We start from the raw sequence: 13,257 nt of genomic DNA, 5'->3' as shown, positions 1-13,257 counted from the left end.
GTTTTATGCGTTACGTGCCATATCGTCAACATTATATACTTACAAAGGGATCATATGTTAAAATGCGAGCAAATTTTTTTATGCGTGCTCACGTTTCTTCTATGTTTCTTCAATCTAAATCCAACATTTATATTACGTCGGATCAAGATGTATAATTTTACTTTAGAATCATTGAGGGAACTGTCATCAAACAAATTAATTGCTAATAGACATATGTCGTACATAATAATGTCATAATTTTCATACTAGCGAAATGACTAATCTGTCGTTACGTGAAATTAGTAAACAGACTAATAAATAAATAGTGTTACTAGATTAGATAAACTCTTTTAAAGGAGTAGTCCATAAATGTTACTCGTTTAAACGTCTTTATGCAATAATTATTTCATTATGGTCAATACCAATAGCTATTTTTAACTTGTATTTTTCTTATTATTTCCAAACTTTCGGAAATGAATACTGATGTAATGAATGTCTGAAGACTGATAATAGAAAAAATATGACTCAATGGAATAGCTTTGTGTAGTTGCATTGTTTCAGAGATTGAATTACTTGGATGAAATCATTTTTTTTTAAGTAAAGCATTTTTTTCCATTTACTTAATCACAAGGTTATACCATGCTGTCAAAGTTCACCTAACATACTGGATTTGGAATATTTTAGGAAATTTTTTGTATCAGCAACGATTTTCTATACCATTGTGATTGATCTCTGGTGCTTTAGAAGATACCTAGTAGTCCGAAAAGCCTACTAGGATACTTTTGATCACCGATACATAGAAGATCCGACTGGAAATTTGTTTATGACATAATTTTCAACCAATAATAGCGGAAAAACTAGCCCCAAGTGTTTTCTCTGAAACAAAGAATAATCAGATCCGAAGAAAGTTGGACGAGAAAGAACATTTTACAAAACAAGCTAACCATTTAGCCTACCGCGCGTGATCTGCTATTATAATGTCAACCGACAAATGTTCCTCGGCTAAAAATTTTCTATATTCGTTGTCATTAGTAACGTATTGTCGATCGTTAGTAACGCATTAGCAATTGTTAGTCAGACAGCTTTCGGCGTTTTCTAATTGATCTTACCTCCAGACAGAACGTCTGCCAATCATTTTCTCGTTAATTCCCTGGACGTAAATAACGCTATAAATTAATTTTCAGCCAGCTATATGCCAACATGAGCAAAAAATATTTTCTGTCAGTATTTTCGAGTGCGTCAAATTAGGACGTATATGCCAATATGACTTTCACTAATAATTAAGCAGTAAAAAGATCAGCAAGCTCTAGTTCGATCTACAGTAAATTTGCGCGTGACGAATAAACGAAACAGCATTTCGCTGCACTATATTGTGATGAACACAAATTTCGCAAATAACCAAAACCTTATTGGAATTGTTGCGCGATAAAAAGTCTATAGATTTGACAATAATGAGATATGAGTGCATATTCAATCTGTATGTTTTGGTTCGCCTGCTTTACTCAAATTTTTACCAGAACGTAATTTTTACACGACAATCAAATGACATAAACACGTCGTAGCTTTTGCATTCATGAACTGTGCTTCGAGGAACAAAAACAATAAGCGAAAGAATTGTTACACGTGTACCAAACTTCTTTTGCAATGTGGGGCTGAAAGATTCGAATCTCAGAAAACTATACAGACAAGGATTTAAACATATATAAATGAATGTGCAACCTATGATTTATAAGATTATTATTATGCAATTTCTTTATTCCAGTATAATGGTACTATATATTTAGCCATTGTAAAATGTATTAATATCCGAAAGATTCATATTACAGATGACATTATATCGAAGAAATTAAGCGTAAGATATTGCGAATAACTCTAAAATAAAAAAAATCTTCACAAAATATTACAAATTTTAAAAACTATTGAAGCCCAGTTATTTGGTAAAAAATGTATAGCTAAAGAAAATTTAATAAAAAAAGGATGTTACTAGATAAATATTGAAAAATGCTATGTCGAAGAATTAATAAAACAATTTGACAATTAATTAGCTGAAAAATTAAAAAACTTCCAGTATTTAAACGAGGAATTCCCATAATATTTGAGGGCAATAGAGACATAATTTGTCATCCTTTTATAATCTATTTTAATTGTACTGCATTTTTTTCTATCGTGATACAAAAATGAAAAATTTTCTAATTTTTGCGAAATAAATTAGATGGAATTGATCTTAATAATGGAGATATTTTAAACAACGTTTTCGAAACTTTATAGGCTTAGAAATATTATCTTGATTTTTCATTTCATGAATTTTTCAATTCGATAGGAATATTTCTTAGATTGTAAATCACAATAAGTTATCTAAAACAGAAATGACAATTTTTTTGAATTCATCTTAAATTCATCTTAATTTACGCACACAATTACTTTCTCACCACGAATTCTAGTTTATTTGTATGAGTGACTGTATAAAGTTTGTGTAGTTATCGCGCTTGACGCCTTATGATCGTCTGACGGCTGTGGCTCAGTGGCTGTTACATCGCGTAACGAGTCGGGTTTTCTCGATCTTTTTTTAATCAAGTTGGGTGACGCTGTGAAACCGGTGTAAATCAAATATCAATATATTTTTAGTAAAAAAATTGATACGTCAAAGGACTATAGTTAGTAGTTGATTTTTCTTTTATTTTTGATAAAAATTGAACATTACTCGATGTGTTAATTGCACTAACACCAAACTAGAAAAGTTGACGCGAGAAAATTTGTAAATAATGAATAGTAATTTTTGTTGAAGCATATCACAGGCATCAATGCTAATTGAAGGTGAGTTTTATTGTTATTTATATGTATTTACACAAGCGTCAAAAGTGCCTTAGAAGCGAAAGACAAAAAACACCATTTTGTAGGTTAGTTGGTCCGAAGGTCCCGAAAAAATAACCGTATTGGCTCATGCGTAATGAAAATCTTCGCTATAGCAAGTGCCGACGTAAAAAATACCTAACCGATGTTCTGTATGGTTTGGTTGCACACTTGCTTTTCTGAATTCTCAAGTGAAAGACATATATCTATTGATACGATTGATTGCGAGTGAAGGTTATGTATACGGTGAGTTTGTAATCATAACAAGATGTTGGAAAAAGTTGCACAAGTCTCACAGTTCAAGAATATCCTGCGAGAATTTCCCAAGAACACGAAATTTTGCTTTGCTTATGGTTCTGGTGTGTTCAAACAGAAAAGCGATCCAGCTAGTAACATGCTGGACCTTATATTTTGTGTCCGTAATCCTTATCAATGGCATGCTGAGAATATGTCCAAGAATCCTGATCATTATGCTCAGCCAATGAAATTTCTAGGACACAAAGCTGTTTCAAAAGTACAGGAGCACTGGGGTGCTAAAATTTATTACAATACTTTGATCACAACCACTGAAGGAAGGAATATTAAGTACGGAGTAATCTCAGAAATATCTTTGGTCGAAGATTTGCTTGACTGGAATGTGCTATATTTAGCTGGCAGATTACATAAACCTGTAGAAATTATAGTGGAACCAGATGAGAATTCACAAATAAGGACTGCTTTGGTGCAAAATCTACACTCAGCTGTACATGCTGCTCTAATATTATTGCCTGAGCATTTTACAGAGGTAGAGTTTTATAAAACAATAGCAGGTTTGTCTTACAACGGTGATTTTAGAATGATATTTGGAGAGGACAAAGAGAAAATTAATAACATCGTTCTACCTCAGTTAAAATACTTCAGAGAGCTTTATGCTCCGATATTAAAACACTTTGATAAGTATGTAGAAATGTCAAATGAAGATGGCAATGAAACCTGTCAGCAAGATCTTAGTCCAGAATCAAGAATTCATCATTTGAACCAGTTGCCAAGAACACCTCAAGTCAAATTAGTCAGATCATGGTCACAGGGACCAAGGTCAAAAGATACTGAGGACTGTTTGAGAGCAATAGCATATGATCCTGATTCCAGTGAAATATTAGATCAGTGTTTAAGAGATATAGTATGGAAGTCAAGTGTTACACAGAGTTTGAAAGGAATTATTACAGCAGGCCTTGGAAAATCAGTCAAGTATAGTGCAGCCAAGATAATGAAAATGATGAAGTCAGAGGAACAGAGGAAAAAACTCACTATACCTATATCAAATTTAATCAATAAAAGGAGTGAATCATTACCAGTAAAAAGTGCAATAAAAATCGATAGTATAACTAAGACTTCAGAAAAGCGAGTGGAGCCATAAAGATGAAATATTACCAAAATATGTCTTTATTGTTTAATTTTTAGTAAAACTTACCGTGTAACTCAAAACAGTTGTCTATTAGTAGCAAGTTGATTTATTGATAATCTAATAAATTTTTGCTGAGAATTATAAGTTTCACGTTTTATTTTTGAAAGCATATCGTTTTGTAAATTTTGAATAAATTTTTCATTCTTATAAAATCTAAAAGATCTTAGCAATGAAAATGTAAGTTGCGTAAACGAATCCTATACTTTTCAAATTTTAAGAAATATTTTTTTCTCCAGGACTACTGGTTTAACTGCGAAAAATGAATTCGGATTCAGAGAGCCAAGACAGCGATGATGGGCGTCGATTCCGTTTTGAGAGTACTCGCAAAGACACTGCCTCATTAGCGACAGCTAGAAGAAACGTCTCGCCTCAACGTAAAAGACGTTATTCTCGCTCACGTTCGCGATCTCGTTCTTGGGATAGAAGTTCAAGGCATTCAAAAGACGATAGAAGAAGTCGATCATCGGTTGATTGTGAAACCAGCAATAAAAAAGACAAAAATTCAAAGAGTAATAGTAAAGAGAAGAAGAAACATCACAAGGATTCTCATCGGCCGAAAGATTCTGACAAACATAAGAGCAAACATAAAAAACGTTCGAGAGAGAGGAGTCGAGAAAGGACAAACTTAAACGAAGAGAATTCTAAGCGAAAAGAGGAGAAGCCAGAATCAGTTGTGGAAAAGTTAGAAAAACGAAAAGACGAGGAGACTACAAAACGAAAAGAGGAATCGCTGGCAACGACAAACGATCACAAGTTGGAAAAGCAAAAGGACGAGGGAAATTCCAAACAAAAAGAGGAGTCGTCAGTGTCGAATGGACAAAAGCAAAAGGAAGGCTGCGATAAGGTAAATGAGAGAAGTGTGGAGAAAACGCAGGAAAAGTATAACAAGTTAGTCGTTTCAGATGAGATGAGGGCAGATGCTGCAGCCCCAGCTCGTAAAAAACCCAAATCTTTTTTCGAAAGGGTCGTCAATAAGAAGGCCATCGAGGAAGACACATCGTATTACGGACCCGTTTTGCCTCCTCAGTTGGAGAAGAAATTGCTGAATGTACGAGAACGAGGAGATATGGAGCAGCCAAAAATTATAGGAAATCTTCCATCGATGGAGAATGATAAGTCACCAAATATTGGTCCTGCACTGCCTTCGTATCTCTCGGTGGTGGAGAAAAATGAATCGCAAAGTATCGGTCCCGCGCTTCCTTCACATCTGTTAGCGTCGAGACAAGCAAATGAAGACGACGAAAAAATAGAAACAGATGAAGCTTCTAATAAAGAAGACAGCGAAGAAGAAGATACGTTCGGTCCGCCTTTACCACCAAACTTGCAAAAACGAAAGGTTATTGGACCTGTATTGTTAGATAATTTTGTTCTCGGAGAAACACCTATTCATGTTTCTACGTTGAGTCCAAATTCTAAAAACGACGAAGACAGTGACGATGATGGTGAGGTCGTTGGTCCCCTACCTCCTGATCATCCTGCTGCTAGAAGTCAAGCTAAAATGCTGCTAGAGTATCGAGCTTTGCAAATACAAGCTAAATTTAAAGATAAGGTAACTTTTTTATACATTTTATTTTATGATTCTTTAAATTAATTGGAAATTCATAAAAATAATGTATTTTATAAGTTTTAGTAAAGAAATTCATGGTTATCAATGCATGTGAATTTTTTCATTTACAGACTGCTCCAGAAGAAAAAAAAAGAGAAGAATGGATGACTGAACTACCTCCAGCGCATGCTATTGCTTTAGGCTTAGGTTCGATACCACGTACTTTTAGAACAAAAGAAGGCCCTGATATGTCCGATAGATCGATGTGGACGGATACGCCGGCAGATAGACTTAGAAAACAGAAGGAAAAGGTTTGTTGTACTTATTGGCTAACGTATTGATAATATGCTCGAAAAACCTTAGCTCATGAGAAATTTCTGATAAATATAGGAGGAGAATAGATTTGTCCCATCTCAGGAATCAAGTAAGAAATCGAAGTCTAAAGACCAAGATGTTACACAGGAGGCTAAAGAAGAAAAAAGACCTGAATCACTTTTAGATATGCACCTGAAAAATTTGAAAAAGAAAAAAAAGGTAAGAACTTTATTTATTATTTACAACATTTTTTCAATACCAATAAATATAATCAATGCTTAACGATTTTAGAAAATGGAAAAGGAAGCGAAAGATCTTGGATTACCCACTAGAAGGCCTTTTGATCGTGACATTGATCTGCAAGCAAATCGCTTAGACGAAGCAAGAAAAAAAAAGATTTTTGAGAAAGCCAGCCGCTTGAACGACAGGTTTAGTGCAGCTAAAATGCTGTAAGAATTTGTACATTGTTACTGATTGCACTTTGTAAGTTAGATTATAAGAACTATAATGTATCAGCTAATCAGCTACATATACTTTACATTTTTACGTATAAACTTTTAAAAGATATTGTTGTTGATAAGACATTTTCAATCCTTGTTTATTGCGACTATTGACTTTTATCTGTCAGTTTAATTTCATAATTGTAAATAAAAAGAAATTTAGTTTATTAATTTTTATAATTATTAGCTTAGTACGTACAACAATTGACTATAGCAGGTAAAAAACGTTTTTGAAAATATAATTTTATGGTTGTAAACAAATCATACGTTTTAAGTTCTCCAGAAAATTGTAAATTAATTCCTAATATAATATTTAAAAAAAGGAAATCATTTGAAAATGTACAAAAAAAAATCAGGATGAAATTTAAATTTGTTAAAAAATAAATTTTTTTAACAAAACAAACTTGGGGTTTCTATTGGTGTTAGTTCCACTTAGAGATATTTAATAAGCTTATAAAACTCAGAGAATGACTTCTGATAACGGTGCATCAAACGTAAATGTTATAGGATATCTAAAAAAAGAACATTCAATCTTTCCCATATGATCTCAATTTGAATTAAATACAATTAAATCTCTGACTAATATAACGTTCTAATACATATGTGTGATCTTTATCACATATCAAAAGTCGGTTACGTGCATGGATGTTATTAGCATACAGTTTTTCACGTGTTAAGAAAATAAATTTGAAATAAAAAATCAACCAATGCAAATACCTTTCTTTGTCGACTTAGCCGATAAATATTAAAAACTTTCGCTTTGTTATTTTCAAAAACATTATTTATTTATTAAACTTGTATACAACGTGTATATACTATAATATTCAAACGTTTCGTTTAATTTCACTTTAAATTAAGAAACAAATCACGGTTTTTGCACAATTTTCTACAAATCGCTGTAAAGAAAAATTAACAGAAAAGTACATTGACGTAATGCTTTACTTGTATTGTTATTATATTTATTTTTTATACAATTTATCAATATTTATTTATAACAAATTCACGTTTGTTTGCGAATATCCACCCATACATGAAAAATATTACAAATATACCCTTATTTAACTTGTGTTTTAATATGCTGAAGGAATTCGTAGTAGCTCAATGCGTTCTCGAATCTGTCCTCTATTAAGCGCTCGGTAAACAGTGTCCTAAAGTGACCGTCATCCCTAATTACTTGTAAAGTTGCCGGATAAGGTTTATCCTCTTGCAGACAATTGATCAAAGTCCTAAGTCTATCCGATTCCGGAGTATCCAATTCTGGTAGCCCAAACATCTCCTCGGGTATTGCCGTGAAACTCGCCACACCGAGCACATTGTAACAGAATGATGGATGAACGTTCTTACTCACGTACAGATACATGTGGTCAAGATTATCTAGTAAAAATACACCTCTTGAGTCCAACTTCTCGGCCGATAGATGTAGTCTGTTGGGTAATACAATTTGTCCATCTACCTCTTCAATTTGTTTGTTGACGAACTCGTGCACTGCATAAAAGTCTGGATAAATAAGCTGTATGAGCTGATTCAAAGGCAAAGTCTTCAGCTGGCACATGGCAAACACACGATCATCCAATCGCGTGCTTAATCCGAATCTGAATCCTCGGCTCTTCAGCAGCGAGACTATGTACATCGGCAACAGTTTCAGGTTCTGCGGTGCAACTAATCCACCACCCGGGTACGACTGCAAAAGTTTGTAAGCAGACAGCGCGTCAACGACTGCATTGATAAGCGCTTCCCTGGCATCGGATAGCGAAGCCTGTTGCGACCTATCTACTGCCATTTTTGATAACATTCCTATGATACACTGCTGATCGGCCGAATAAATGACGTCTGATAAATTTGTGGTGACCGGTAGGCAGAGAGTGTGAACGCGAATTCGCCTTTCGCCTCGACTCGAAGTGTAAAGTAAGGCAGCTTGGAAGCAGACGTGCTGCATATCCGACAGATTTTCGTCGATAGTCACCTGCATGCCAAAGCCTGCGTCTGGATTGATATTAGGCAAACTCAACAGGTCTGTCGATCGAACGAAAAAGTTGCCGTGGAACGTATGGATGCTCAAACCACGTGTACAACGAATCCTCATGACTGCTTCGAAACCAATTTTTCTAGTGAGATAACGTCTTAGCATTTTCTCCAAAGCCTCGATATGTTGCAATTTCGATGCCTGGAACAGCGGTATGTAGTAGATACAACCTCCGGAAAATTTACAGATGCCAGATAAGGTAGCCAAGTCACTGTACTGACAATTTAGCAGGAAAAGATCTACGGCTATCTGTTGACCGCTGCAGTCTAGAGCCAAACGTTTATAGAAGTCTGTGGCAGGATTCAAGTGTGGAACGTCCTTGGCAGCTCGCGTATTTGGATCTTCTCGTGCCGTAAGTGCACCTGGACCAATGTTCGGTAGGCACAGTTGGAACACTGTCACTCGACCACCAGTCGGTGACATCAGCTTAAATGCAGCTTGAAGAGCAGCTCCTAATGCGCAATTAGTGTCGAAAGTATCTCTAAACATATATGACAGCTGTTGCAGCAAGTCTTTGACAAGCTCTTGGTGTTCGCGCAAATTGACTATCAAATTATCCGGACACGGTAGGAATACATCGTCAATATCCAACATGACCATCTCATGAGGCTGAGATGCGTTCTCTTGTATACTAAAGAAATGTACAGCCGAGTCCACAGCTATAAATCCAACTTGAGTTCGACTGTCTCCGGGGAGCTTAGACATCTCTTCCGAAACGATATTGCAAACTAGCTGCAAATATCCGCTGTCCACGGCAAGCTTAGATACGTCAAATATAAAAAGATATACCGCGGGTTGAGGCGGCCGTAACATGTACTCAGCTGGTGCGATGAACTCAATGGTACTTGCACGAATTTCTGGCCGTCTACTTGGATCTCCGTAAGATCTTGTTGCTGGATCGAATTGAAACTCTTCGGGGAGCTCGTTGACTTTGAAGCACAAGTTGCACTTCCACCTCTTGCTGTCTACAAAGTATACGAAAGGATTGATGTAGGTTCTGCAAGATCTACAACGTACAATCGAGCTACATTGTATGACGGGCAAGTGATTCAAGTCTTTGAATGGATGTATAAGAATGCCTAGCGGTAAGCGTGACTTTTGCAGTAGCGAATTCGAATCGGGAATTTTCGTTAATGTACAGCGAAATATCTCAGGACTGCAGTTGGCGCGATCTAACAAATCTTGATGCAACTTTATCCTAGGTGGTGAGACTTTGTCCGTCGGCAGAATGTTTCTGCACTGCATGAGATCCACGTAATCCATACCCCACATCTTATTGAAGCCAGTTCTTGACACTGATGCATTTTGATATTGATTTAATTGGTTGTTTTGAGAATATGCATTCAAATGATTTGGCCGCATTTCTGCAGAATCTGTAAAGGTGCAAACATTGTGTTAATTTACTTTAAGTAATTTGTGGTTGACGCGCACATGCGCGCGCGTACACATGCACGTATGCATACACATACAATAATTTTAATATCTGTTAAGGGTGGATACAATTAAAAGAACAATTTGATCAAAACTTGAATAAAAATTTTGAGTTATAAAGAATAATTTTAATAATCATGGTTTAAGGAATGAACTGAATTCAATAATACAACACTAATTTAAATCTTGAGTCATTAAAACCAAGTCGTGTTTTGATCAAAAGCTTCCACATTTATACTACAAACTGATATTGTTGAATATGTAATTAATTGATCATGACAAGACAAAACATATTGCAGGAAAAAAATATTTAAATAACAAAAAAGGTTGCAAGAGAGTTATGAAATTTACAATATGCAGCTTGAGAATTTAAATTCAATTATTTTTATATTTATTATAAAAAATAAATACCTGCACTCATCGGGCCATAATTTGCCATAGGCACATTATGTGGAATGGGATTTCTGTTTAATGCAGAACTGCTGTTCAAAGGTATATCTCTGAACTGAGCGCTACTATTGAAGCCAGGAGGACCATTGTTTGCTGGTAATCCAGTACTGTAATGAGGATCTCTGCTCGTTGGTGGAGCACTCAATGGTGAGCTAGCACTAACAAGTGAATTGCTATGTAGTGAAGGAACATTACTATAAGGTGGAATATGTAACAAAGGTTGTCCAGAGTTCATCCTTGGACCACTCAAAGTTGAAGGTCCACTTAATGTTAAACTATTTAAGTTGAGAGATGCACTACTATACATTGGTAGCCCATTACTCAGTGGTAAACCAGTGTTGTACAGGGGTCCAGCTGTAGTAGGTGGATTACTTTGTGTAGGAGGGCCATTGACGAGTTGTGAACCACTTTGTAATGGTAGGCCAGTACTGACAGTTGATCTTTGAATCGATGGAGCACTGCTTGACTGTGGACCACTTGGCAATAGCGGACCTGTGCTAACAACTGGCTTTTGTAGCGATGAAGCATTCATTTCAAGTGATCTATCATCCAATGGAGGTCCAGCTGCAACAGATGGTCTATTTTGTGGAGGATAACTAATATTTTGTTGTGAAATGACATTAGATTGTAAGCCAGTTGTCATAGATGGTTTGCTTTGCAATGGAGGTCCTATATTTGATGGTAGAGCAGTATTTGATTGCTGGCCAGTAATAAGTGACCTATTTTTCATTGCAGGTCCATTAATCATCTGAGGTATTCCTGCATTTTGTGATTTGGTTTGTCTTACTGGACCAGTGCCTATTGAAGACAGTGTACCTAATTGTGTACCACTACTGACTGGTGACCTATTTTGTGTTGTAAGTCCACTGCTTAACTGTAACCCAGTAGTATTTGGTGATCTATTTTGTTGTGCAGGCCCGCTGCTTGACTGCAAACCACTGCTCATTTGTGGGCCAATCGATACAGATGATTTATTCTGTAATGAAGGGCCAAGTTTTGGCTGTAAACTAATAGTTACTGGTGATCTACTTTGACTTGTGGGACCATTATTCAATGGCTGACTACTATTTGATGGAGGTTTGCTATTGTCACTTGATCTATTGAAAACTAGGTCACTATTTGAAAGTAGACTAGTTTGGCTTGGATGGCCACTATTCAAATGCAGACTACTTTGGCTTGGAGGGCCACTATCCAAAGTCAGACTATTTTTTAAAGGAGGTCCACTGGTGACAATAGGTGTGTTATTATAGGCTGAGTCACTATTTGGGGACAAGACACTGTTAATAGAGCTAGTGCTTGACTGTGGATGGCTTCTACTTGTGAACAAACCACTATTCAAGGATGCATTAGTATTTACAGGTGGATTGTTATTTGGAACAGGTGGTCCACTGTTCTGCGCTGGCTGGCTGCTGTACAAAGTTTGATTTCTGTTTGTCTCAATGGCAGCTGTGTTGGAAGGAAAGTCAGCGTTGTTCAACATAATACCAGTATTATTAGCCATAGATTCACTTGTATTCAACTGCCTACTGCCAAGTGTATTTTGGTTGTAAATTCCGCGATTTTCTCCATGTTGAAATGACTCCTCAGCAGCATTATTAGACTCGTTAGTCAGAGGGACGTCTTTTCGAATCATTGAACAAAGATATTGCTATCGCTTTTCTGCGAGTCGTAATGTGACGCAAATTGTATTTCCTTTTTTTCGTATTCGCTATTTATACGTTAGAGAGGTTAACTCTGAAAAGTCTGAAATAATATAATCGTTAAAACAGTCACATAACTCATGCATTATAACTTTTTAATGCGATCAACGGAATAGATAATCGTTTTACCTTCAGAAAAATTGCTAATTTCAGGCGCGATTGGTCGATATTATATTATTCATATATTATACTATATTGCGAGTAATTCTTAATGCTCTAGGAGGTAAGAAAAAATTTCTAAGTTCTAGCAGTTCGGAGACAATCGTACTGTACACAACTTAAACAAGTAACTTTTTCACAAACAAAGACCAAACGTCAATTTAAACAAAAAGAGTGTCCGTCAGAATAATTTCTTTCTTTTCCTAACAATTTTTCTCATTGTTAACTTTAACCCTAAGGTGTGCCTGCAATACTCCGTTAACCTCTACGTCAATGGGACACTGACAGGTCTACACATCGACGCAGGCGTCATACATGTATTAGCATCCGTATGTGTGCGCAATATGCTACGTATACGGAAACGGATGACCGTGAATAACACTTTGCCAAGTTGTCTGGTTAAGTGTCAATTAAAATAAATTAAACTGAAATTCTTTAGATTTTTGTTCTACTTATTGTTAATATTTTACTGCATTCAAATTGCATGACGATATCATTTTAATGTCGTAATATGCTTGCTAAGGAATATCGAGCTACGCTTTATTGTACGATGACACGGATTTCTTCTAGAAGAACTTTTGATAACAGTATTAATGTTGGAGTGGAATTGAATCGTTATCTTTGATGATGATGTATGTACTACATAAATAAATCGCACATAAAATGAGTCTCCGAGTGATAATTAAATTTATAGAATTTTCTTATTTATTAGTATATGAAGCTGTAATTCGAAAAGATTTTAGAAGATAATTTGAATATTTCTTTAGACAAAAATTAACGGAGAATAAATTTTTGAAAATATGATGTTAACATTTTTATTTACGAAACATTTCGAAGTGTTATTTAACAAATATTAGAGT

At 35.5% G+C, this 13,257-nt stretch overlaps 4 protein-coding genes across 5 annotated transcripts; 3 read left to right on the top strand and 1 right to left on the bottom strand.

Moving 5' to 3' along the window:
* Window positions 1-2,512: 2,512 nt before the first annotated feature.
* LOC131669520 (GPALPP motifs-containing protein 1) lies at window positions 2,513-7,128 on the top strand. Of its 2 annotated transcripts, none has more exons than XM_058944436.1 (5): window positions 2,513-2,793; window positions 4,510-5,822; window positions 5,951-6,130; window positions 6,210-6,353; window positions 6,426-7,127. In XM_058944436.1, exons 2-5 carry the CDS (start codon window positions 4,533-4,535, stop codon window positions 6,585-6,587), a joined length of 1,776 nt encoding a protein of 591 aa, XP_058800419.1. In that variant the 5' UTR covers window positions 2,513-2,793; window positions 4,510-4,532; the 3' UTR covers window positions 6,588-7,127. The 2 variants fall into 2 exon arrangements, with proteins under 2 accessions (XP_058800419.1, XP_058800420.1); XM_058944437.1 differs by lacking the exon at window positions 2,513-2,793 and adding an exon at window positions 4,227-4,450 and having other exon boundaries at window positions 6,426-7,128.
* LOC131669512 (phosphatidate cytidylyltransferase, mitochondrial-like) lies at window positions 3,098-3,617 on the top strand. Its single transcript, XM_058944430.1, has 2 exons — window positions 3,098-3,550; window positions 3,612-3,617. Exons 1-2 carry the CDS (start codon window positions 3,098-3,100, stop codon window positions 3,615-3,617), a joined length of 459 nt encoding a protein of 152 aa, XP_058800413.1.
* Window positions 3,665-4,225, top strand: LOC131669511 (phosphatidate cytidylyltransferase, mitochondrial-like). The gene has a single exon (XM_058944429.1). It carries the CDS (start codon window positions 3,665-3,667, stop codon window positions 4,223-4,225), a length of 561 nt encoding a protein of 186 aa, XP_058800412.1.
* A 281-nt stretch (window positions 7,129-7,409) lies between the features above and the next one.
* LOC131669524 (protein transport protein Sec24A) lies at window positions 7,410-12,967 on the bottom strand. The gene is made up of 3 exons (XM_058944447.1): window positions 12,368-12,967; window positions 10,500-12,281; window positions 7,410-10,030 (listed from the first exon to the last, which is right to left on the bottom strand). Exons 2-3 carry the CDS (start codon window positions 12,169-12,171, stop codon window positions 7,689-7,691), a joined length of 4,014 nt encoding a protein of 1,337 aa, XP_058800430.1. The 5' UTR covers window positions 12,172-12,281; window positions 12,368-12,967; the 3' UTR covers window positions 7,410-7,688.
* Between the last annotated feature and the right edge of the window lie 290 nt (window positions 12,968-13,257).

The sequence above is a fragment of the Phymastichus coffea genome, unplaced genomic scaffold, assembly GCF_024137745.1.
Source record: "Phymastichus coffea isolate CEN01 unplaced genomic scaffold, Cenicafe_Pcof_1.1 PCOF00094, whole genome shotgun sequence".
NCBI lineage: Eukaryota > Metazoa > Arthropoda > Insecta > Hymenoptera > Eulophidae > Phymastichus > Phymastichus coffea.
Note: the sequence above shows the minus strand (reverse complement) of the source record. Positions and strands in the feature narration are given on the sequence as shown.